At 44.7% G+C, this 26,841-nt stretch overlaps 2 protein-coding genes and 1 pseudogene across 3 annotated transcripts; all 3 read left to right on the top strand.

Annotated features, from left to right (window-relative positions):
• Positions 1 to 208: 208 nt before the first annotated feature.
• On the top strand, positions 209 to 3,321 carry LOC144696936 (uncharacterized; annotated as a pseudogene). The gene has a single exon (XR_013580283.1). The product of XR_013580283.1 is annotated as an uncharacterized LOC144696936 (transcript).
• Positions 3,322 to 8,699: 5,378 nt separating this feature from the next.
• Positions 8,700 to 15,282, top strand: LOC144696913 (uncharacterized). The gene is made up of 2 exons (XM_078568634.1): positions 8,700 to 8,915; positions 10,427 to 15,282. Exon 2 carries the CDS (start codon positions 10,537 to 10,539, stop codon positions 12,670 to 12,672), a length of 2,136 nt encoding a protein of 711 aa, XP_078424760.1. The 5' UTR covers positions 8,700 to 8,915; positions 10,427 to 10,536; the 3' UTR covers positions 12,673 to 15,282.
• A 6,494-nt stretch (positions 15,283 to 21,776) lies between these two features.
• Positions 21,777 to 26,422, top strand: LOC144697200 (uncharacterized). The gene is made up of 2 exons (XM_078569084.1): positions 21,777 to 22,427; positions 22,746 to 26,422. The coding sequence occupies exon 2, from the start codon at positions 23,067 to 23,069 to the stop codon at positions 23,739 to 23,741; it is 675 nt and encodes a 224-aa protein (XP_078425210.1). The 5' UTR covers positions 21,777 to 22,427; positions 22,746 to 23,066; the 3' UTR covers positions 23,742 to 26,422.
• The last annotated feature ends 419 nt before the right edge of the window (positions 26,423 to 26,841 follow it).

The raw sequence follows: 26,841 nt of genomic DNA, 5'->3' as shown, positions 1-26,841 counted from the left end.
AGGGCTAAAAGACCAAGCAGGAGGCTGCCGTCCCGGGATTGCATCGGGCGGCAGCTTTGGGGCTTTTGCCGGTGCAGACCCGGGTTAACGGCCGCCATCTTTGCAGGCGCAACGAGCAGCAATGCGCATGCGCGGCTATCCATGTCCCTGTCAGCAGGAGGAGAGAATGTTGTGCATTTCTATCCTGGACTGACAGGGATGGGATTTGGAAACTCCTTTTACTGTAAGAAGGGGAGAATTTACACACAGCAAACTCAAATCAAGGGACGTGTTTGTCTCTTCTGATATAAGTCCTTAAATGGGTTGGACAAATAGATGTGGACAGAATGTTTCCACTGAGCCATGAAAACACAATAGAGACTAATCAATCCGAGGGGAAAACGGGATATTTCTTTCCTCAGACAGTTGTTAGAATGTGGAACTCGCTACTACAGGAAGTGGCTGAGACAAACACCTTAGATGCTTTCAAAAGGAAACTAGATGAGAACATGAGAGAAAAGGGATTAGAAAGATGAGCTGAAAGACTGAGATGAGGTCGGCAGAATGGGAGGAGACTCATGTGGAGTGGAAACTCCGGGACAGACTGGATAGATTGAATGGCCTGTTTGTGTAATGTATATTCCTTGTAATTCTTTGTAAACTTATCTTCCAGGAAATAGAAGAGGAGGATTTGCATTCAGGAAACTCAAACCAAACCTCACATCTGACAGAGCCAATCAGTTCATCGAAATCTGAAGATTTGTACATCTGAAGGGTTTTAATTGACTGTCTCAGCTGGAAACTGGCGAGAGGCCGTTCACTTGCTCCTCCTGTGTGAATGGAATGATACACCTGGTAAACATGCTGACACAACAGCGAACTCACAACACAGAGTCCATTCACCTGCTCTGTGTGTGGGAAGAAATTCATGTGTTCATCCAACCTGCTGGCACACCAGCTCGATCACTTTGATGAGAAGCCTCTTCAATACTCTGATTATGGGAAAATCTTTGAAACCTCCGAGGAACTGGTCCAACACCAGCAAGTTCACACTGACGGGAGACTGTTCAGCTGCTCCCACTGTGGGGAGTCGTTCAGTGAGTCAGTGCATCTCACTGAGCACCAGCGAGTTCACACCAAGGACAGGCCGTTCAGCTGCTCCCAGTGTGGGAAGAGATTCACTCAGTCCTCCCAATACACTGAGCACCAATTGGTTCACTCAGAAAAGAGACCTTTTAAATGCTCAGAATGTGAAAAGATCTTTAAAAGATGCAAGGAACTGCTGAGACACCAGCGCACTCACACCAGCGAGAGGCCATTCACTTGCTCTGTGTGTGGCAAGAGCTTCACCCATTCAGTCCACCTTCTGAAGCACGAGGGTGTTCACACTGGGGAGAAACCCTTCATCTGCTCTGTGTGTGGGAATGGATTCACTCGGTCATCCAACTTCCTGGCACACCAACGGGTTCACACTGGGGAGAGGCCGTTCACATGCTCCGAGTGTGGTAAGACATTTACTCGCTCATTCCACCTTCTGACACACCAGCGAATTCATACCGGGGAGAGACCGTTCACCTGCCCTGAGTGTGGGCAGGGTTTCACTCGGTCATCCCACTTGGTGAGACACCAGCGAGGTCATGCTGGGGAGAGGCTGTTCCCCTGCTCTGAGTGGGACAAGGGATTTTCTGAATCCTCCCAATACACTGAACACCAATGTGTTCACTCTGATAAGAGAATTTTTAAATGTTCTGAATGTGAGAAGACCTTTACAAGAAGCAATGACCTGCTGAGACACCAGCGCATTCACACCAGGGAGAGGCCCTTCCTCTGCTCCGAGTGTGGGAAGAGATTTGTTCATACATCTGATCTGGTGAAACACGAGCGAATTCACACAGGGAAGAGACTGTTCACCTGCTCTGAGTGTGGGAAGGGATTCACCCAGTCAGCCAACCTGTGGATACACCAATGAGTTCACAGTAGGGAGAGACCGTTTCTCTGCTGTGAGTATGGGAAGAGATTCACCCAGTTAACCAACCTGCTGAGACACCAGTGAGTTCACAGTGAGGAGAAACCTTTTAAATGCCCAGACTGTGGGAAGTGCTATAAAACATCCAGAGAACTGATGTACCATCAACATGTTCACACTGAGAAGAGACCGTTCAGGTGCTCTCACTGCAGGACTGGGTTCAGGAAATCATCTCAACTCACTTTACACCAGCGAACTCACACTGGGGAGAGGCCGTACACCTGCTCCGAGTGTGGGAAAGGATTTGCTCACTCAGGCAACCTGCTGAAACACCAGCGAATTCACACTGGGGAGAAGCCGTTCACCTGCTCCGAGTGTGGGAAGGGATTTACTTGTTCACACCACCTGCTGAGACACCAGCGAGTTCACAGGTCACCGGCAAAGTTGGATTTTCTTGTTTTTGCTGCTGAGAATCACATCCAGGACTGAACCTTTTCTCCTTTCTAACTCTAGAGTATTTCAGTTCTCCTACCTTCAGTTACTCTCATGGACAAGTCCCAGCTCCCCATTCCTTCCAGGCTGTCTCTCCTAGCCTTGGGATCCAGGGAAGACATTGGTAACACACTCAGGATCAATAAACACAAAACCCAATCTGTTAATCATTTTCAGCTCCTGGACTTAGTGTGTGTCCCACAGCATCTCTCTTGCCTTCAATGTGTGAATATCACATCATGTCTGTAAACCTGGTTTAAATTGAAATCCACTCAGTAAATGTATTTAATGAAACAGTGTAGCTGATGAGACAATATTAAGGTGCCAGTGTGCAACTGCACTGTTGTGTTACCCGTGGCTCAGTGGGTAACACTCTCACATCTCAACCAGAAGATTGTGGGTTCAAGTCCCACTGTAGAACAACTGAGGTTGACTCTCCAGTGCAGTACTGAGGGAGTGCTTCACTGTCAGAAGTGCTGTCTTACAACTGAGAATATTACACCAAGGCCCCGCCTAGCTGCTTGGGTGGACGTAAAAGATCCACTGGCCTCTATTTTGAAGAAGAACAGGGGAGTTATTATTTATGTCCTGGCCAATATTTATCCCTCAGCCAATGTCACAGACACAGATCTGGTCATTATCATATTGCAGTGTATGGGAGCTTGCTGTGCGCAAATTGATTGTGATATGTTTCCTAAATTACAACAGTGATTGCGCTTCAAAAGGATTTCCCTGATGTAAAGCACTTTGGGACACCCTGAGGTGGTGAAAGGTGCTATATGAATGCAAGTCTTTCTTTTCTCTGTGTTTTGCCTGCAATGGAAAATGACTGAACTTTTGTTCCAGTAGAACCTTTGCTGTTATGAAATGTGGGTGAATATTAATGAGCCTCACATTCTTACTCATGTCTGCTGCAATTGTGTAGAAAGGGAATATATAAAGAGCTGGTCTTTGTATAGAGATGTGAACCAAGGAAACGGTATCTGTGTGTGATAGTGACACAGCCTTGTGCTCACACTCAGAGCAATGCACAGATATCCTTGTGGTTATGGTTTGAGCAGAATCAGATCACTGATGTAGTGAACAAGTTAAATATAAATATCTCCAGTGTAGCCGCAGCTTGTCAGATCAGAACTGGGGAGAAGGGGCAAATGAAGTTGAACACACATAAATGTGAGGTAGTAGATTTTAGTCAGAAGAATAAGGAGGTCACTTATTACTGGGAAGATGTGAGTCTGGGTGGGGTAGAGGAACAATTAGATTGAGTGTAAATGCGTCAATCAGAGAAAGGCAATAAAAAGAGCCAATCGAGCACTAGGTTTTATTTCACGAGGAATGGAATTGGAAAGTGGGGAAGCTCTGCTAAACCTGTCTGGAACCTTGGTCAGACCACACTGAGAGTAATGAGTACAGCTCTGGTCACCATTTTATAAAAAGAATGGAGACACACTGGAAAGGGAGCAGAGATGACTTACAAGGATGATACCAGAAATACATATGAGGAAAAGATTGATGGACTGGGTCTCTTGTCTCTTGAAAAAGGAAGGTTGAAAGGTGACCTAATAAAGGTCTTTAAAATTGTGAAAGATTTCGATAGAGAGGAAACAGAGAGAATGTTTTCTCTCATGAGGAAGAGAATAACCAGAGGTCTTCAATAGAAGATAGTGTAAAATTATTAACACTGAACTCTGTTAAAACCCCTTTTGTGGTATAGTGAGGAAGGAAAATGGAGAAATAAGGCTTAATATAAATGAATGCCAAGGGAGAGAGATTCTGGGAAATAATGACAATCTTTAAAACACTTACTGCAGCTAAAAGCTAAAGTTCTTGTAGATTGTTTGTGTGAGCTAAAGGCAGGAATGTAGGGGCCTCTGTGAGATAAATAGCAACAGGATGTAGCAGCCTGCAGATACGAGAAAATAGAACCACGGTGAATACACGGAACATTACATGATTAAATAAGGCTAACATTGCTGTCATGAACTGTGAATATGATAAACTTAGGTGATTAATTAAGGCTAACATTGCTGACATGAACTAAACCTGATTGGCTAAGAGAAGCAATCTCAGGGCATGTTCATCACAGGGATGAACATTGATTGGGAAGAGGCAGAGGTTAATTGGATAAGAGGCAACATGAAAGAGATTCTCCTGAGCAAGGCCGTGCAGAGGAGAAGAAGCAGAGACCAGCAGCTAAGAGAGAGAAACTGAGAAGAAACGGATTTGATACAAGTAGAATAATCCACGTTAAACTGTAAATCGCTGCCAGAGTTTGTCACTCTAGTTTACATGAAACTTGGTAAACTTGTCCTGACTTTGTCTCAATAAAGTTGTTTCACAACCCAACTTTGTGACCATGTCTGTTCTTGATGGCAAAAACAGAATTAAAACCTCCCAAAACTACAAACTGTCAGTGTTTCTATTAAAGTAGAATGTATCTCTATTTACATTACAAAAGACACTGCCTCAGATCACTGTACTAAGACAATGTCACTGTTTATATTACACCAGGCCCTCTCTCAGTTGTTACTGCACTAGTCCCTGACTGCATATTTCAAATTAGACTCTTCTCTCAGTTATTATTACAATTGAGCATGAATATATTTAAATTAACGAGATCATCTCTCTGTTTATATTACAATAGATCCTTCCTCAGTTGTTAATTCATGAGACCATGTCTCTATTTATAACACACCAGGATCTGTCTCAGTTATTACTTCCTTGTACCATATCTCTCTTCATATTAGAATAGGCCATATTCAAGACATTACAGTCTCTCAACCCCAGACAGCCCGCTTCTACCTCCTCCCCAAAATCCAAAAACAGGACTGTCCCAGCGACAGATCATGTCAGCCTGTTTCTGCCCCACGGAATTAATTCCTTCCTATCTTGAATTTGTTCTCTCTCCCCTTGTCCAGTCTCTTCCCACTTACATCCGCGATTCCTCTGATACCCTACGTGATACCAACAATTTCCAGTTCCCTGGCCCTAACCGCCTCCTCTTCACCATGGACGTCCAATCCCTCCACACCTCCAACCCCCACCAGGATGGTCTGAGGGCTCTCCGCTTCTTCCTTGAACGGAGGCCCGAACAATCACCATCCACCACTACTCTCCTCCGTCTGGCTGAACTTGTTCTCTCACTGAATAATTTCTCCTTTAACTCGTCTTGCTTCCTCCAAATAAAAGGTGTGGCCATGGGTACCCGCATGGGCCCCAGTTATGCCTGTCTCTTTATGGGGTATGTGGAGCATTCCTTGTTCCAGCCCTACTCAAGCCCCCTCTCACAACTCTTTCTTTGGTACATCGATGACTGTCTCGGTGCTGCTTCATGCTCTTGTCTGGACATGGAAAAATTTATCAATTTTTCTTCCAATTTCCACCCCTCCATCACCTTCACATGGTCCATCTCTGACACTTCCCTTCCCCTCCTTGACCCCTCCGTCTCAATTTCTGGTGATAGACTGTCCACCAATATTCATTACAATCCAACCGACTCTCACAGTTACCTTGACTACAGCTCCTTACACCCTGCTTCCTGTAAGGACTCCATCCCAATCTCTCAGTTCCTTCACCTCCGTCTGTTCCGATGATGCCACTTTCCAAAATGACACTCTGACATGTCTTCCTTCTTCCTTAGCCGAGATTTCCCACCCACTGTGGTTGACAGGGCCCTCAACCGTGTCCAACCCATCTCCTGTGCCTCTGCCCTCACACCTTCCTCTCCCTTCCAGGACCATGATAGGCTCCCCTTTGTCCTTACTTTTCACCACACCAACCTTGGCACTCAAAGGATCATCCTCCGCCATTTCTGCCAACTACAGCATGATGCCACCACCAAACACATCTTCCTTTCACCCCCCGCTGTCAGCATTCCATGGGAACCATTCCCTCTGGGTCACCCTGGTCCACTCCTCAATTACCCCCAACACCTCACCCCCCTCCCATGGCACCTTCCCATGCAATCACAGAAGGTGCAACACCTGCCCATTTACCTCCTCCGTCCTCACCATCCAAGGGCCCAAACACTCTTTCAGGTGAAGCAGCACTTCACTTGCACCTCCTTCAATTTAGTCTACTGTATTCACTGCTCCTAATGCGGCCTCCTCAACATTAGAGAGACCAAACGCAGACTGGGTCACTGCTTTACAGAACACCTTCAGTCTGTCTGCAAGCATAACCCAGACCTTCCTGTTGCTTGCCATTTCAACACCCCATTCTGCAGTCATGCCCACATGCCCATCCTTGGCCTGCTGTAATGTTCCAGTGAAGCCCAGCGCAAACTGGAGGAACAGCACCTCATCTTCCAATTAGGCACTTTACAGCCTTCCGGACATAACATTAAGTTCAACAATTTCAGACCATGAACTCTCTCCTCCATTCTCACCACTCCCCCTCCCAATTTTTATCCCCCTTTTTCAATATTCATTTTCAGTTTTTAATTTTATTTTTTAATTTTTAGTTTTTAATTTTATTTTTTAATTTTTAGTTTTTAATTTTTATTCTTTATCCACTTATTTTTATTTTTTATTTGTTTTCGTTTTTATTCATTGTTTTATACCCTTTTATCCTATTTTCAATCTTTTTCCCCCAACACCATCCCCTCCCCCCACCCCACCCCCACAAGGGACATCTGTCACTTGTTCATGTTGCTCTTTCCAGAGTACTTACCTTTGTTCTGCTATTGTCACATTCTGCTTTCTGACCTTAATGCCACCGTCAGCACCTCCTTTAGCCAGTACCACTATCATTAACACCCCTTTGTCCTTTTGTTCATGACGTCTCTAGCAATTTCTCCTTTGCCTCCAAGTATCACTGGCCTTCTATCCAGCTTCACCTGCTCCACTGCCCACCCCCCTTAAATAGTATAAATTTCATTACATTTTTACTTCTCTTTAGCTCTGAAAAAGAGTCATAAGGACTCGAAATGTTAACTCTGTTTTTTTCTGTCCACAGATGCTGTTAGGCCTGTTGAGTTTTTCCAGCATTTTATGTTTTGTTTCAGATTTCCAGCATCTGCAGTATGCACTAGGCCCTGTCTTCGTAAGAATATTATGAATAATTCAAAAGTACTTAATTAGTTATAAAGTGCTTTGACACATTCGGTGATCATGAAATGAGCAACATAAATGCAACTATTTCCTTATATTATTTTTAACTGCACTAGATCTTGTTTAATAGACCTACTAAGGTCTACTGATTATGTACTAGAACTTGACCATGTTTATAATACGCTAGATCCTGTCTGCTGATTACTGCACTAAACCTTGTCCCGAGTTATAATGCACTCGGCCCTGTTTTGCTTTTGGCTGACCTTGACCAGGGCTCAGTTATTATCACACCAGACCAGCCCACTGTTTACACTATCCCTGTCATGGTAACTACTGCATTGTAATCTGGGCCCTCTGTCTGTTACATTACACTAGGTCATATCACAATATATCTCAGTTATTATTGCACTAGACAATGTCTCCCGTAATATTCCACGAGGCACTCTCATTTATTACTGCACAAGATCAGCTGTTGGCTTATTTTATGCTAGGTGCTCTATCTAGACCCAGTCTCAGTTTATATTAATCTAGACCTTATATCAGAGATCAATTACAGAGCGATGGATAAAAGGGAGAAGGGTCGTGTGTGTGACTAGATAAGTGGCTCTCTGTGGTTGTCTCAGATAAAACGGGCCAAATGGCCTCCTTCAAAGATTGAACCATTGTTTGTTTCTTACACCAATGGTAGCTGCGGTTCCCACAATCCCCCGCGCTCGATCCAACTCGCTCCTTTCCCCAGGCGCTGAGAGTGCGCATGCTCCCCAGGGCCAGCCGCGGGGCATTCTGGGCGGTTCCTTTGTTGTAAGTCGGACTCGGTGGAAACCCGACCCCCGACCCCCAGCCCGGGGAGATCACCGCGCGGCCGCCGGGCCCGGCCGCTTTCATTCCGCCTCTGAGAGCCGCACTCGCTGTTCTTGAGGCTGCGCTCGCCCCCCGCTCAGTTTCTCCATTGAATCCTGTTTCTCTCCTTGTTTTTCCCAACTCAGATTCACCGCCTCATTTTCCTTTCTCCCTCTGAGCCCCTGAACTCCATCTGACAGGGTCATGTTGGAGAGCGGGCATTGACTGTCCTGGGAAACAACAGCAAGAGGAGCTCAGAGGCCGGAGGAGCAAAGGAGCAGCAAGTTCAGTCACCAATCGGGGGATTGAGGACTGGACCCTGGGTCAGTCAGTCAGGGGAGTCAAAGTGAACCCCTGGGAAATCAGTCATCTCTGAAAAATTAAATGAGTATCTCTTTTATCAACAACATTATTTAACATTTATCAGTATTTTTATTTATTTCATGGGATGTGGGCATCACTGGCAAGACCAGCGTTTGTTGCCCATCCTAATTGCCTTGAATTGAGTGACTTGCTCGGCCATTTCAGAAGCAGTTAAGAGTCAACCACGTTTCTATGGACCTAGGGTCACATGTGGGCCACAACAGGTAAGGATGACACGTTTCCTTCCCTAAAGGACATTAGTGAACCAGATTGTTTTTGCAATGATCTGGTCACTGTTACTGACACCAGCCTAAAATTCCAGATTTTATTAAATGGAATTAAATTGCGCCAGCTGTGCTGATGAGATTTGAACCGATCTCCCCAGAGCAATAGCTTTAGCATTACAAGTTTAGTGACATTATCAGTACGCCACCATCTTCCTGGAGTTCCTGGCCTTTGATTCAGATGCTTCTGTGCCAAGTTGACCAGGTGTTTAAAGGTCATTCATTTCCCTCGTTCCATGTTGTTGTTAGTTAAAGATATAGATTAATTCCTCACTGATCATGCAACCATTTGCGATATTTAGAGAGACAATCATTCAGATTTCTGCACATTTATCAGTTAAAGAAACATCCTTCATGCAATTAGTGATCCACATTCTGTAGTGGGGGAGATGTCTGGTGACTTCAGCCTTTAAAATTCTCATCCTTTTGTCCAATTCCCTCCATGGAATCACCCCTCCCTATCTCTGTGACCTCTTCAAGCCCTATACCCTCTAAATAAGGAGAAGCTCTTTCCAGTGTGAGACGGGTCAGTGAGCAGATAACACAGATTGATGGTAATTGGCAGCAGAACCAGAGGTGACATGAGGGACATAATGCAGTGATTTGTTATGCTCCAGAATGCACTGCCTGAAAGGGTGGTGGAAGCAAATTCAGTAATACCTTTCAAATGGGATAAATACTCAAATTGGAAAAAAATCGCAGGGCTGTTGGGAAAGGGCAGGATTGTGTTGTTAAAGTGTACAGCTCTTTCAAAGGTCTAGTGTGGCCATAATGGGCAGAATGACCTCCTTCCGTGCTGTGCCATTCCATGATGTTCGGCACTCTGCATTCCTCTGATTCTGGCCCCTTACTTGCTAATGACCTCAACAAAAGAGCTAAATTTCAGAGATGATTTGAAAGTGACTTACCTTGGCCCAGTGTGGCATCAAGGAGCCCGAGTAAAACTGAAGTCAATGGGAATTGGGAGGGGTGAATCTGGCTGGAGTCATGGCCAATACTAAGGAAGGTGCTTGTGGTTGTTGGAGGCCAATCATCTCAGCCTAAGACATTGGTGTGTGACTTGCAGAGGAATTTGGAGGTGATAACATTTTCATACACCTGCTTTCCTGGTCCTTCGAGGTGCTGGAGGTTGAGGGTTTGTGAGATTCTGTCGAAGTTCTTGTCGAGTTGTAAATATATAAAATTCCTCTCCATCACCCACTGCCTCTCCCACCTCTCCCTTCCCTTCTATAGATGCCAGAGCCTTGTGTAGACACAGACTGATTCTCTTCCCTGAAGGACATTAGTGAACCGATTGTGTTTTTATGACAATTTGATAACTTTCATGGTCACTTTTCCCTAGTGCCAGCCCCACAAATTACCAGATTAATTCAGTTCAATATCACAATCTGCCTTTGCTTTTCTGGGATTCTCTCTCACTCCATTTTTTCTGTTTTAAATCAAATTCACAGGATATTTGAAGTCGAAGGATTTGCAGTGGAGAAACACAAACACAATATCATATCAAGATCTGCCTCAATCACAAAATTTATCATAACCTGAATATCATCAGATTTTGAACATGGAAGGAAAAAGCACTGTTCACAGTGGGGAGAAACCGTGCATGTGCTCTGTGTGTGGACAAGACTTCAGCCATTCATCCAGCCTGTCAGAACATAAATGCAGTCAGAATGGGGAGAAACCGTGGAGATTTGGGGACTGTGGGAAGGGATACAATTATCCATTCAAGGTAGAAATTCATCAGGGTCGTCACAACGGGGAGGGGCCATTCACCTGCACCGACTGTGGGAAGCGATTCACTACCTCATCCCACTTTCTGACACACCAGCGCATTCACACCGGAGAAAAGCCGTTCACCTGCTCCAAGTGTGGGAAGGGATTTGCTCATTCATCCAACCTGCTGAGACACCAGCGAGTTCACACTGATGAGAGACCTTTTCAATGCCCAGACTGCAGGAAGCACTACAAAAGCTCTGGGGAACTGATGTCTCACCAACGTGTTCACACTGATGTGACACCGTTCAAGTGCTCTCACTGTGGGACTGGGTTCAGACGATCATCTGACCTCAGGGTACATCAGCGCATTCACACTGGGGAAAGGCCATTCATCTGTTCAGAGTGTGGGAAGGGATTTACTACCTCATCTTACCTTCTAACACACCAGTGCATTCACACTGGGGAGAAGCCATTCACCTGCTCCGAGTGTGGAAGGGGATTCACTCAGTCATCCCATCTGCTGACACACCAGCGAGTTCACACTGGGGAGAGGCCATTCACCTGCTCTGAGTGTGGGAAGGGATTCACTCAGTCATCCAACCTGCTGACACACCAGCGAATTCACACTGGGGAGAGGCCATTCATCTGCTCCAAATGTGGGAAGGGATTTACTTGTTCATCCCACCTACTGACACATCAACGAGTTCACACTGGGAAGAGGCCATTCACCTGCTCCAAGTGTGGGAAGGGCTTTTCTCACTCTTCAAACCTGCTGAGGCACCAGCGAGTTCACACTGGCAAGAGATCATTTAAATGTCCAGATTGCGGGAAGTGCTGTACAAGTTCCAGGGAACTGATGTCCCATCAACGTGTTCACACTGGCGAGAGACCATTCAGGTGCTCTCACTGTGGCACTGGATTCAGCCGATCATCTGACCTCACTGTACATGAGCGGGTTCACACTGGGGAGAGGCCGTTCACCTGCTCCAAGTGTGGGAAGGGATTCACTCGGTCATCCTATCTGCTGACACATCAGCGAATTCACACTGGGGAGAGGCTGTTCACATGCTCCGACTGTGGGAAGAGATTCAATCAGCTATGCACGCTTTTGGGACACCAGCGAGTTCACACTGGGGGGAGGCCGTTCACCTGCTCTGAGTGTGGAAAGGGATTCCCTACCTCATCCCAACTGCTGACACACCAGCGCACTCACACTGGGGAGAGACCGTTCAGCTGCTCCAAGTGTGAGAAGGGGTTCGCTTGTTCATCCCACCTGCTGACGCACCAGCGGGTTCACACCGGGGAGAGACCATTTACCTGCTCCAAGTGTGGGAAGGGGTTTGCTCACTCATCCAACCTGCTGAGGCACCAGCGAGTTCACACTGATGAGAGACCTTTTAAATGCGCAGACTGTGGGAAGTGCTATAAAAGTTCCCAGGAACTGATGTCCCACCAACGTGTTCACACTGATGAGAGACCATTCAGGTGCTCTCACTGTGGGACTGGGTTCAGACGATCATCTGACCTCACTGTACATCAGCACAGTCACACTGAGGAGAAGCCGTTCACCTGCCCCGAGTGTGGGAGGGGATTCACTACCTCATCCCGCCTGCTGACACACCGGCGAGTTCACACTGGGGAGAGGCCGTTCGCCTGCTCCGAGTGTGGTAAGGAGTTCACTCAGTCAACCCACCTGCTGACGCACCAGCGCACTCATACTGGGGAGAGGCCATTCACCTGCTCTGAGTGTGGAAAAGGATTCACTACCTCATCCCAGCTGCTTACACACCAACGCACCCACACTGGGGAGAGGCCATTCACCTGCTCCAGGTGTGGGAAGGGATTCACTTGTTCATCTCACCTGCTGACGCACCAGCGGGTTCATACTGGAGAGAGACCGTTCATCTGCTTCAAATGTGGGAAGGGATTTTCTCACTCATCCAACCTGCTGAGACACCAGCGGGTTCACACTAACGAGTGACCTTTTAAATGTCCAGATTGTGGGAAATGCTATAAAAATTCCCAGGATCTGCTATCGCATCAAAGCGTTCATTGTCATGAGGTCAGGTGCTCTCATTGTGGGACTAGGTTCAGGCAATCATCTCACCTCACTATTACACCAGTGTGATCACAATGGGGAGAGGCTGTCTCATGCTCAGAGTGTGGGAAGAGAATTGATCAGACATGCACCCTTCTCAGATACCAGCAAGTTTTCACTGGAGAGAGGCCGATCACCTGCTCCCTGTGTGGGTAGGGATTCACTCAGTCATACAGCCTGCTGTTGGACAGTCACTCACTTGCTTTATGTGTGGGTAGGGATTCACTTAGTCATGCAGCCTGTGTTGTACAGTCATTCACTTGCTCTGTGTGTGGGAAAGGATTCATGGAATCAACTGACCTGACGAATCACCAACATGTTCACACTGGAAAAGATTATGCAGGTGATATGAACATGAGATTGGATTCATTAATTCATCCAATCTCTGGACACACCAGCGAGTTCACACTGGGCTGAGACTGCTCACCTGCTCCATGTGTTGGAAGGGATTCACTCAGTTGTTTAAACTTCAGACTCTTCAGTGAGTTCACACTGCATGGAGGGTGTTTGTCTCTTCTGTGTGTCTCTTTGTAAAAGGATTTGATCATCATGACAACTGTAAAAATGTCAATGACGAAGTGTCATTTCCTGTCTGGAAACACATTTCCTGATAATGGATATAGTATTGATCAGAGATCCTGAAATTCATTTCAAATTGTTAGAATGTTGCTCCCTAAAAGCTAAATATACTTTGTGTTTTTACAGAATTATCTGTATCCCTTTAAACAAACTCGGAAACAAGGAAACAACGAGACATTAGTTTAATGTTTTTATTTCTAGTACATAACCCATTACATACAGAGACCATGAGATTACTGGATACTCATGGGAGGACTCATCAGAAAGAGTTGTGAGCACATTATTCTAATCTGATCAGTCTGCTTGAAGTTCAAGGACATCGAGCTTTTATGTATTGATCCTTTTTGACTTTAGGAAAATTTCACTAACTTGATGATAAACAAATAACCAGAATGTGTTGACATGTTATCAAAATGGAACACATTAACCCATTAAATCATCTTGTAAATGAGGTAATCCTCTTCAGTGAGTCTGTGTGATATTGTCATTGCTTTTGTCATGATTTGTACATGAATATCTCATCTCCTTCTGAAAGACTTAATATCTTTGTATTCAGTCCATCTCCTAACACTATAGCTCGGTGCTGAGAACATGCACTGTCTGTCCTTTCAGATCATTAGTCTCTTCATGTCTATTCACAGGTTCTAATCTTACCCTCAATATGACCTCCTAGAACTTGTTTCTATTGCAGATCATCAGTTTTAATGTGTGTAGGTGTCTTTACTATGGAGAAATGTTGAATAAAGTTATTAGAATTACTCGGGTCTTCCTCACCTGGCCTCCCTCTGTCTACATTCCACACCCCGAGGCTCAGGAAAATTCTTCCTTTTGTCGCTTCAAAGCCTTTCTCTTGGTCAGTGCAAACATTTCCATCTATTCTTTCTCCTTATAACCTGTCTTAGAATTCTCTTCATCAAGTGGACCATCAATATAAGGGGAATTAGATTCATCTGTAATACCAGGATAAAAGTAGATGCTGTGATTATCCAGGGATGTCGTTCTAAATTTTACTCTATCTCCCACTGGGGATGATCACCCAGGGTCACGATAGACCACTCAACATTATTGTTTGTTGTTTCCTATGCCCCAGATGTTGTTCAATATTGATTTAAGATTCAGAGAAAACAGTGGGATTGTATGAACAAAATTGATCAGTCACTGGAGGATAATGTTGACTTGAATTTCTCTAATATAATGGCCTTATAGATATTGATACTTTATCCTCAGGATTAGTCAAGTTGGCTGGTGTTGTCCAATTGATGGGACAGGAAGTATTCCTGTGTCAGTGTGGTTCTCTGAGTACAAATGTGTGGTTGTGTGTTCATCATTGAGGGTGTGTGTGTGTGTGTGTTTCGGTCTCTGCGTGTGGGTGTCTGTGAGTGTGTGCTGTTTCTCATTCGCTATACCACAAACCACCTGCTTTCTGAGCAGATGATGTGGCTCCTGAGAATCCCATTGAGTGATTTGAATGGTACCATTCAGAGATTCTTCATCCAGGGTGAAACCACAGGCTGACCGTGTGCTGTGTAAAACCTGACACCTACACAACCAGGCCCCACTTCTCCTGGAACAACATGAAGTGTCTGCTGCTTTCCAGATCCCTTCATTTCCCCTCACAGTTATCCTCAGATAGTTCACAAATTTCTTGTGTACACCATCATCCAACATGCCTATGGTCTCCACTTTAAATATTTCCATCGGTCTTACCGATGGGATTGCTGCTATCACAGGAATCAGTTCTGAAATACTGTCACTCTGGTTTTAAGGCTTCCTAGAGTAATACACTGATCCAGATCTTCCCACCTAACACCAATCCATATCCCCATCTGAGTTTCAGATTTTAATGTGATTGTCCAATATAGAAAACATATATCATTTAACCCCTTTAAAACTGATTCAGCACAAACCCTCCACATATACAAGAGATTGTCTTTGAGATCAGTTGTTCCTTTATAATGTATTACGTACAAATTAGGAAAGGAGCAGGTCACTCTGCCCCTCGAGCCTGCTCCGCCATTCAATAAGATCATGGCTGATTTGATTGTAACCTCAACACCATATTCCTGCCTACCCCTGATAAACTGTTAATCATGAATATATCTAGCTCTGCCTTAAAAATTTTCAAAGACTCTGCTTCCACTGCTTTTTGAGGAAGAAGAGAGTTCCAAAGACTCACAACCCTCTGAGAGAAAAAAATTCTCCTTGTCTCTGTCCTAAATGGGCAGCCCCTTATTTTGAAACAGTGACCCCTAGTTCTAGATTCTCCCACAAGAGGAAACATGCTCTGCAAATCCACCCTGTCAAGACCCCTCAGAATCTTATATGTTTCAATCAAGTCACCTCTTACAATTAAACTCCAGTGGATACATGCATAGCCTTGTCCAACCTTTCCTCATAAGACAACCCACCCATTCCTGGTATTAGTCTCGTAAACCTTCTCTGAACTGCTTCCAATACATTTACATCTTTCCTTAAATAAGGTGACCAATACCGTACACATTACTCCAGATGTGGTCTCACCAGTGTCCTGTACAACTAAAGCATAACCTCCCTACTTTTATATTCAATTCTCCTCACAAAAAAAAATAGTTTTCCTCATTATTTGTTATATCTGCTTACTAGCATTTTGTGATTCATGCACTAGGACACCCAGATCCCTCGAAATCTCAGAGCTCTGCAATCTCTCATCATTTAGATAATAATCATTTTTTATTCTTCCTGTCAAAATGGACAATTTCATATTTTCCCACATTATACTCCATTTGCCAGATCTTTGCCCACTCACTTAACCTATGTGTCCGTTTGTAGCCTCATGTCCTCTTCACAACTTACTTTCCTATCTATCTTTGTGTCATCAGCAAATTTAGCAACCATACCTTTGGTCCCTTCATCCATAAAAAGTGTAAAAAGTTGAGGTCACAGCACTGATACCTGTGGCACATCACTCGTTACATCCTGCCATCTTTCCTATTAACTAGCTAATCTTCTATCCATGCCAATATGTTACCCCATACACCATGGGTTTTTATTTTCTGCAAGAACCTTTGGTGTGACACCTTATCAAATGCCTTCTGGAAATCTAAGTTGATCCACTGGTTCCCCTCTATCCACAGCACATGCGACTGCTTCAAAAAGCTCCAATAAATTCGTTAAACATGATTTCCTTGCTCAAAACCATGTTGACTCTGCCTGATAACCTTGAATTTTTCTCACGCCTTTGATCATACCTGCTAACATTTTCCCTATGACAGATGTTAAACTAACTGATCTGCAGTTTTCTGCTTTCTGTCTCCCTTCCTTTTTGACTAAAGGAGTTACATTTGTTATTTTACAATTGAATGGAATCTTCCTGGAACCTAGGGAACTTTGGAAAATTAAAACAAAGGAATAAACTATCTCACAAGCCACTTCTTTTAAGGCCCTAGGATGAAGTCCATCAGGACCCAGGGATTTGTCAGCCCGCAGCTCCATCAATTTGCTAAGTACCACTTCCCTGGTGATTGTAATTTTCCCACAGACAGAACAAGCATTTCTCCTTCCACAATCAGAAGCCAACCATATATGAATTAAGTGATTCTATAAGATCTTGTTGAAATTTTTCTTTTGAGTTTCCTGTCTGTAAATCATCCACTTCTAATATCCTGTAAAAGGAGTTTACATAAGTCATCAACTCTATGTACATGATAGAAATTCAGAACAGGCAATTCTAGTTTTTATGGAACATTTTTGCTTCTCATTCCCCTAAATCTATAAATCTCTGTCCCACACACTCCTCTCCCTCTCTGCTCATTTTTCCAGATTCAGCATCCAGTCTCCTACTTATTCTTTTCTCCTCTCCAGATTCTCTCTCTTCCTGTCCTTAAGCTGGTGACTCAGGCTGTGGATCAATCCCATTCCTTCACTCTAATTTTACCAAATAATGCAGCTTACAACAAGAAATCATCTTTGATAAATGTATTTTTGAATATTTGGAAAGAATCACCTTTTCCCAATTGTGGAGATCAGGGAGTCCAGTGATTAGTTCAGAGCTTCCTTCTCCCCAGGTCTATTCTAAAAAGCTGTGTCTATGAGTTACATTGATACAGACTTACTCAGTAAGGGATCTCACTGAACTATGACACAAGCTGTGTCTGAGTTACATTTATACAGATTCACTCACTCAGCAAGTGATTGGGTCTGACTGAGCTACAACAACTGCAACATCTTATATTTATATCGAGCTTTTAACATGATAAAATATCCCATGGAGTTTCACATGAGCAGAACGACATTTTAGGCCAGATGACCAAAAGCTTGGTCAAAGAGGTCGGTTATAAGGAGTGTCTTAAAGGAGGAAAGTGTAGAAAGGTGGAGAGGTTTAGGGAGGAAATTCCAGAGCTTAGGGTCCAGGCAGCTGAAGGCACAGCCACCAATGGTGGAGTGATTAAAATCAGGGATGAAGGACATTGGGTAATGGTGCTCCATGTATGTGGGCCTGATAGCCCAGGCTCAAGGCCCAAATCTGAACTTTGGGACATAGTCCCTGGTCTCACAGAAAAGCAATTCCTCATGTAAACATCTTGTAAGATTTTTGTTTATTGATAGCATGAAATGTTAGGACCAGTTGAGTCCTCCTGTGTACTCAATGGGGATTGGCTTTAACAGATATGAAATCCTCTGGATTTCAGTGTTACAACAAGAATGTTTTAATAAAAAAACATATCTATAAATCCTGGAAAACTAAAAGAACAGAATGGGGAAGTACACAGCAGCTCAATCATTTCAAAGTGATAAATGAATGGTCACTGTTTCAGGTGGGACTCCTTCAGAATGAACACTTCCCACCAGCAGCACCAACCCCCATTCCCCCTCCATGTTCACTGAACATTCCTTCACCCACTCATCCACCCATTGCACATCCACCCAATGGCTCCCAGCCCGGATTGACATTCAGCATGAACCCAGTGAGAGGGTGAGCTGGCCCTCGGGATGTCAGAATGGACAAGAGCTGGAAGTGGTTCCAATCAATACATTTTCTGTGCCATTACTTAAAAAGGAAATTAATATTTTATCAAACGCCCCTGTGCACCCTTGGTGAATTACAATTTCCAGCCCAGACCCTTCCTATTGCTTCTACATGGTGCATCCTGTGTGGTTTCAGCAGAGGGAGAGACAGGCTGCTCACATCCCTGCTCTCAATGCCGAGAGGCTTGTGGTCTCCACCCTCAGGGTTTCAGAGCCCCTCAGGGTCCCGGCAAAGACTGATCCACCTGTATCTGTGCAGGGGCAGATTCAGCTGGGGAGAGACAGGGGCAGCGTGTCGGGAGATGGGGGCAGCATGTAGGTTACTGCCTGGAGGGTGGTGGTGGCAGGTGTTGGGTGGGGTAATGATTGAGAATGGGAACTGATACTCTTCTTCTCATTCGGCCGAAGGTTGAGCTGGAATATTAGAGGTGATGATGTATTTAATCAGCTATGTCTGCCTTCGTCAAAAAGAGGCTGCCAAGATATGGAAAACAATCTACATTTTCCTGGATTTCGCGGTCGACAGGAGGTGTTAAAACCCACGAGACAGATAAAAAACAGTGGGTAGAAATTGCACAGGAGAGCCAACAACTTGTGGACACCAATGACATGCGTGGTTTAGGGAGGTGGTCAGTACTCACTGGACAGAACATTTTGGAGAACTCCTCAACCAAGACTCTGTCTTTGACTTGAATGTCCTCAATTCCATTCCTCAATAACCCGTCCGGCTCAGTCTCGGTGCTACCACGGTCCAGAGTGAAAGTGAAAAAGCTATTTCACAACTGAGAAACAACTAGATCTGGAGCAGATGGAATCCCTGCTGAAATTCCGAAACACGGCGGAGTTACACTCCTGGCCCGGCTGCACAACCTCATATTCCTCATTGGGAAGAGGGATGCATGCTGGGGATTATTTGGGACACTGTGACTGTATTCTAGAAGAGAGACAAGCCCAAATGTGATAATTACAAAGGAGTCTTCCTGCTGTCTGCCACAGGGAAAATCATTGCAAGGATTCTCCTCAATCACCTCCTCCCAATTGCCAAAGAGCTCCTTCCAGAGGCACAGTGCAGGTTTTCCCTATCGAGGGGCACCACAGACATAATCTTCACTGTGCAGCAAACCCAAGAAAAATCCAAGGAACAGCTCCAACCACTGTACTTGACCTTCTTGAACCTCACACTAGTCTTTTACACTGTCAAACATGAAGTTTTATGCAGTATTCTCCTCAAACTCAGCTGCCCTCAGAAATTTACCATAATCCTCCGCCTACTCCACAATGACATGAAAGCCGTGAACCTCATCAACGGAACCACCACAGACCCTATCTCAGTGAAGACTTGGATCAGAAAAGGCTGTGTCATCGCACCAACCTTCTTCTCTATTTTCCTCTCTGCATCTCACCTCAAGCAAATTACCAATAGGTGTGGAGATAATCTACAGAGCAGACAGGAAACCTACACCACCTTCAAAATAACAACAGAATCAGTCCAACCTCAGACATTGAGCTCCAGGATGCAGATGCCTTATTTGTATGTTAAAACCATCAAACTGCGTTGATTCCATAACCGTTAATATCCTTGCCTCATAAATGTCCAGCAATCTCAGTTTTTAAATTTTCAATATGTAGCACAAAGGAAGATGGTTGTGGTTGTTGGAGGTCAGTCATCTCAGCTCCAGGACATTACTGCAGGAGTTCCTCAGGGTAGTGTCCTCTGCCCAACCATCTTTAGCTGCTTCATCAATTACCTTCCTTCCATCATAAGGGCAGAAGTGGGGATGTTCGCTGATGATTGCACAATGTTCAGCTCCATCCGCAACTCCTCAGATACTGAAGCAGTCCATGTCCAAGTGCAGCAAGACCTGGACAATATCCAGGCTTGGGCTGACATGTGGCAATTAACATTTGTGTCACAGAAGTGCCAGGCAATGACCATTTTTAACAGAAGAGAATCTAACCATCAAGCCTTGACATTCAATAGCATTACCATTGCTAAATCCCCCACTATCAATATCCTGTGGGACACCATTGACAGAAACTGAACTCGACTATCCATATAAATACTGTGGCTACAAGTGCAGGTCAGAGGCTAGGAATCCTGCGGTGAGTAAGTCACTTCCTGACTCCCCAAAGCCTGTCCACCATCTACTAGGCACAAGTCAGGAGTGTGATGGGATACTCTCCACTTGCCTGGATGAGTGCAGCTCCCACAACACTCAAGAAGTTTGACACCATCTGGGACAAAGCAGCCCGCTTGATTGGCATCCCATCCACAAACATTCACTCCCTCCACCACTGGCGCACAGTAGCAGCAGAGTGTACCATCTACAAGATGCACTGCAGGAATTCACCAAGGCTCCTTAGGCAGCATCTTCAAAACCCATGGCCGCTATCATCTAGAAGGACAAGGACAGCAGATAGATGGGAACACCATCACCTGCAAATTCCTCTCCAAGCCACTCACCATCCTGACTTGGAAATATATCGCCATTCCTTCACTGTTGCTGAGTCAAAATCTTGGAACTCCCTCCCTAACAGCACATCGGGTGTACCTACACCACATAGACTGCAGCGGTTCAAGAAGGCAGCTCACCACCACCTTCTCAAGGGCAATTAGGGATAGGCAATAAATGCTGGCACAGCCAGCAAAGCCCACATCCCATTAATCAATGTTTTAAAAATTGACCGAATCTCAACAGAATTCCAGGTTTCCACTATATTTTCTGTGGAATGATTTCTGACTTTGTTCCTGAAGAGCCGAGTCTCAGTTACATAAATAATAAATTATTTGCACATTTAAATGGTAAAAATTATTTTACTCTTAACTGGTCATGCAACAAACTTTTAGAAAAACATAATTTTAGTAAAATAGTGTGAATGCTGGAAATCTGAAATAAAAACAGAAAGTTCTGGAAATCCTCAGCAGGTTTGGCAGCTTCTGTGAAGAGAGAGAAACAGATTTAACATTTCCAATCCAATTTGATTCTTCTTCAGAACTGAGTATTTCCAGCATTCTGATTTCATTTTAAACACATAATTGATGTAAACTTTATTGTCCTTACAGGTAACTGGATGTAAATCTGATTTCAGACCTTCCTCTGAACAGTTTTCAAACTGACTCCAGCTCATTGTCCATTCCTTCACTAAAGACCCGGATGGAAAACCCTCAGCACAAGATGGCGGCGGCCGGTTGCCCGGGTAACCCGGGCCTGTCGCCGGGGAGGAAGACCCGCTTCCCTGATTCCCACTCGCAAGATGGCGGCCAGTGAGCCCGCTGCCCCCGGGCTTGTCACAGCGAAGAAAAAGTCCAGTTTCCCGCTGGAATTTGTGACAAATCAGCTTTCAAAATGATGCAGAGTTTCAGTCAATGAGGGAGATCCGGGCTCAGCGCCGCCCTTCATTCACTCCGATTGGTTGGAGGACCTGTCGCTGCCGCTCGGTCCTCCAGACACGCCCCCCTCTTCCTATTGATCCGGACCTGCCATCAATCACCGGGCTTTGTGAGTTGAAGCATGCGCAGTGCTGATGCTGTAGCTGGAGTAAGGCCTGTCGGCCACAAACCTGAATAAGAAGCTTCTGGTCCCGCGTTTGTATCCAGCGGGTTGGGAGGGAAACAGCTGTGGCTTCTCCTGGCGACAGGCCTGAGTTAACAGCCGGCATCTTGAGGCCTCAAACCCGCAGGAGGCAGAAAATCAGAGAGAGAGTTTGTTGTGAAATCAATGGGTTGTTGTAAATCAGGGGGTCAGGGTTACAGTCAACAACAACAACAACCTCTATTTATATAGAGCCTTCAGCATCAGAAACCATCCCAGTGCATTTCACAGGAAAATTATAAAACAAAGTGTGATACCGAGACACATGAGGAGATATGAGGGCAGGTGACCAAAAGCTTGGTCAAAGAGGGAGGTTTTAAAAAGTGTCTTAAAGGAGGAAAGTGAGGTAGAGACGGAGAGATCTAGGGAGGGAATTCCAGAGCTTGGGGCTGAAGGAACTGAAGACACGGCCACCAGGGGTGGAGAAACCACCTTCACGATTGCTCATTAAATCTCCACACAGTAAGTTCTGGACACAAGGTTCATGTTTTATTCTGTATGGTTGGTCAGGCTGTTTCAGATTAATATTTTAACACGAGTAATGAATGAATTCAATTATCAAACATATTGTTCTCTCCAGTTGTACAAACTTGTTAAAAGGATACAGAAAGAATTATCCAACACTTTGCCTGGATTTCAGCCCAGGGAGAGTGTGTGGGATGGGGATCTGCGGCTTTGAGGAATAAGAGAGGGAAAAAATGTTCTATTGAAACTAGAACTGTCTGTTCTGAATTTCTATCCTGTACTGACAGAGATGACTTGTGTAAACCCCTTTTACAGGATATTACAAGGGGAGAATTTGTAGACACGTAACTTGAATCGAACATCACATCAAGATCTGACAGTCACTTGATTCATCAGGACCTGAATATCATCAGCCCTTTAATGTGTAAGGAGAAATGTTTGTCCGTGGGAAAAGGTTTCAAACATCAGTGTGACTGGAATAACACCGAGACACGCACACACCAGTGAGAGTGTTCCAGTGCACTGACTGTGGAAAGAGCTTTAATCGGCTACACAGCCAGAAAAAAAATTGCATCATTTACAGTGGGGAGGAACTGTTCTGTCTGTGAAAAAGGCTTTATCTGATCATCGAACACCATGGAGAAACCATGGAAATGTGGGGACTGTGGGCAGGCATTCACTACCCCATCCAAGCTGGAAACTCATCGACGCACTCACACTGGGGAGAGACCATTCACCTGCTCTGATTGTGGGAAGGGATTCACTCAGTCATACGGCCTAGCATTACACCAGCGAGTTCATACCGGGGAGAGGCCATTCACCTGCTCCGTGTGTGGGAAGAAATTTATTAATTCTTCCAACCTTCTGAGGCACCAGCATGTTCACAGTGAGGAAAAGCCATTCATTTGCTCTTATTGTGGAAAGACTTTCAGCCTTTCAACCATCCTCATATCACACCAGCGAGTTCACACCGGGGAGAGGCCATTCATCTGCTCCATTTGTGGGAAGGGATTCACTGAGTCAGCCAACCTAGCATTACACCAGCGAGTTCACACTGGGGAGAGGCCATTCACCTGCTCCGTGTGTGGGAAGGGATTTATTAATTCATCCAACCTGGTGTCACACCAGCGAGTTCACACTGAGGAGAAACCATTTAGCTGCACTTCCTGTGGAAAGAGTTTCAGGCATTCAAGTAATCTCAGTGTGCACCTGCGAGTTCACACAGGAGAGAGGCCATTCACCTGCTCCCATTGTGGGAAGGGATTCACTTGTTCCTCTCACCTAGTGAGACATCAGCGACTTCACAAGTGACTGCATGGATTGGATTCTAATGTTATTGCTGCTGTTAATCATATCCAGGATTGAACCATGTCCATTGTGACAGCTGGGGTTTGTCTCTGCTGATGTTAATAATCCCTGTAACTGGGCTGGAGTCTAATATGCTGAATCTATAGCTGATTGTGTTCTTGGGGCGGCAGTGTCCCTTTAAGAACAACTCAGTGACATTCATCAGAAATTAGTTTACAACAAGATCATGAACTTTTTCTTCAATCCTAAATTGATCTTTGGTACGAACTCTACAATTCAGTGTCTGAAAGGTTCCACTGATTAACATCTCCAGTTAGAAAGTGCTGATTAATCCCTGCTGACAATTCTTACTGACTTGCACATTACAAACAGTGACACCTCCATTATCCACCAGAAAGAAAGAAGGGGAATGGGATTTGGAGAATCGAGAGTCCCCGAATGTTACCCCTCCCGCCTGGTACAGAAATCCCCTCGGTGTGGGAATAGAGATAAGTCCAATCCAAGTAATGGACTAAGAAATCGCCATCGAATAAACTTATGAAATCTTCAAAAATGTATGGAATATTATAGAAATTGCTCACTCTCCCTTATGAAGGAAGCTTCCATAGCAGCTTACTGGCTGACAAACACAGGACAGGCCTGTTATCTCTGCCAAGGACGTCTCAAGCACATTTCCTGAAACAAGACATTTCTAACCCTGATGCGATTGAATCTCATGACCCGTACATAAACCAACTGTCTGTCTGAAGGTTAAAACAGGCTCTCGAGAGGAAAAAGATTTCAAAGTGATTCGTAATAGCTTCAGCCCAGCACCTACACACTGGCTCACACCAGTAAACCGTTCAAAGGAGATTGCAGCCACCAGCTACAGAGACCAGCACTCACTCTGCATCATCCGTCCGTTTGTCCTCCGGGACTGGTCAACCATTCTGACCTGTCACAGGTCATCTGTTTTCCTGTCTATTTAGCTCATTGATCATATTTAAACTGTTGCTTCTCAATAAACTACTTTCAAATCACTTCTGAGCTCGACCCCCTTTTTCAGGTAATCTGTGACTCCCAGACCTAAGTCTTACAAGGAGTGTTAGGAGCAGGATCACAGTGGTCGAGGTCATAGGCTTGAGAAGTAACAGTCTTAGTTAAATGTGAATGGGGAAGTTCCTAAGTGAAGCCAGGAGTATACAATGACATTAACATTACAGGGAACGATGGACAGACAGACTGACAGAGAACATGGGCACGTCAGGGGTGAAAGATATCCTGGGGATTGTAGAAGGGTATGATGGGAATTATGAATATATCTCTGTAGGCTTTCTAAAGAGGTTCAGAAAGGCCAAATTAAATTGAAGTCCAGAATCAGTTGGAAAATATCCAATAGGTGGATGCAGGAGAAGAATGAGCTGGAAAATCTTTAAATTCTGTGCATGAACTTTTGTTTGAACCATATGTATTTATGACATGCCAATAATTTAGAATTGTGTGAGATGATCTGCAGGTGGGGAGGATAAGTTGAAATTGATAGCTATCACATTTTACTGGAATAGTTTTTACATTTATTCTTGGTGCAGCTCAAGGGTTTGTGTTGCTGATTCTGGTAATTCTAGTAGCTTTAGTTTGTTATTGATGGTATGTAATCATGAAATTATGAAAACAAGCTCTTAGCTTTGAAATAACTGGGTTAGCCAGAAATCAGTTTGTGAAAAGTCAATAAGGATATTTCCTTCTCAAGGTGGGGAGATGTGGAAGAAATCATTGTCCAATAACCATGTAATTTTTAAAGAAATTTATTGATTGTAGGAATAGCTCTCTCTCTCTCTCATTTATGAAGAAAGCTTCCTGGGTTGACAAACACAGGACAGTGAAGGCCTGTTATCTCTGCCAAGGACATGTCTCCAGCACAGACCCTGAAACAAGACAAACTTGATCGGGTCAGTGAAGGGTGATGGGGGAGGGGGGGGAATCTCATGACCCATGTGTAAATCAACTGTCTGAGTAAAGGTTAACAGGATGCCCTAGAAAGTGATGAGCCACTAAATGACTTCAAGGATTTCCAATCGAAGTAGGAGGGATTAACTTGAAAATCTATCCCTTCATAATTGAATAAGCGATTGACAAAAGACGCCCAGAAATAATGTATACAAACAGCCTTTCAAGAGGAAAATCAGTTTAGAGAAGAAAGAACTTCTCAGTGATCGATGCTGGCTTCAGCAAAACACTTTGGCTTAAAGAAACCGAGAAAGGAAGAGACTGCCACCTCCAGCCACGGAGATCAGCATCCCCCTGATCCAGGATCAGTAAACCATTCCAAGGAGACTGTCACCTCCAGCCAGGGAGATCAGCATCCCCCTGATCCAGGACCAGTAAACCATTCCAAGGAGACTGTCACCTCCAGCCAGGGAGATCAGCATCCCCCTGATCCAGGACCAGTAAACCATTCCAAGGAGACTGTCACCTCCAGCCAGGGAGATCAGCATCCCCCTGATCCAGGACCAGTAAACCATTCCAAGGAGACTGTCACCTCCAGCCACGGAGATCAGCATCCCCTCCTTGCTTCTCCCCATCTATTTGTCCAATCAGGGACCAGTAAACCGTTTTCACCTGTTATTGGTTGTCTGTCCTTTCTGCCTTTTTAACTGATGTATCGTATCTAAACTGTTGCTTCTTAATAAAATGCTTTAAAATCACCTACGACTTCGACCCCCTTTTTTGGGTAATCTGTGACTCCTGGACTAAAATCTTACACTTGTCCATGAGAATAACTGAAGGTACGAGAACTGGAATAATCCAGAGTAATGATGAAGTGTTATTTGTGGTTCAGTGGTTGCATTCTTAGCTCTCAGTCGGGAGGCTGTGGGTTCAAATCCACATCCAGAAGCATGAGTATAAAATCCAGGTTGATATTTTGATGCAGTGCTGAGGGAGCACTGCACTGTCAGTCTATGGCCCCATCTGCCCTCTCAATTGGGTGCAAAAGTTCCCAGGATGTTCTTCCAAAGAGCAGGGGAGTTCTCCCTGGTGTACTGCTTCATTTTTATCCTCAATAAACACCATTGAACAGATTATCTGGTCACAATCACATTTCTATTTGTGGGATCTTGCTGTG

Source organism: Cetorhinus maximus, chromosome 23, assembly GCF_964194155.1.
Source record: "Cetorhinus maximus chromosome 23, sCetMax3.hap1.1, whole genome shotgun sequence".
NCBI lineage: Eukaryota > Metazoa > Chordata > Chondrichthyes > Lamniformes > Cetorhinidae > Cetorhinus > Cetorhinus maximus.
Note: the sequence above shows the minus strand (reverse complement) of the source record. Positions and strands in the feature narration are given on the sequence as shown.

Bases quoted from the DNA above. Each gene is read 5' to 3' on its own strand.
- LOC144697200 (XM_078569084.1), top strand. From the start codon at position 23,067: ATGGAGAAACCATGGAAATGTGGGGACTGTGGGCAGGCATTCACTACC.
- LOC144696913 (XM_078568634.1), top strand. From the start codon at position 10,537: ATGGAAGGAAAAAGCACTGTTCACAGTGGGGAGAAACCGTGCATGTGC.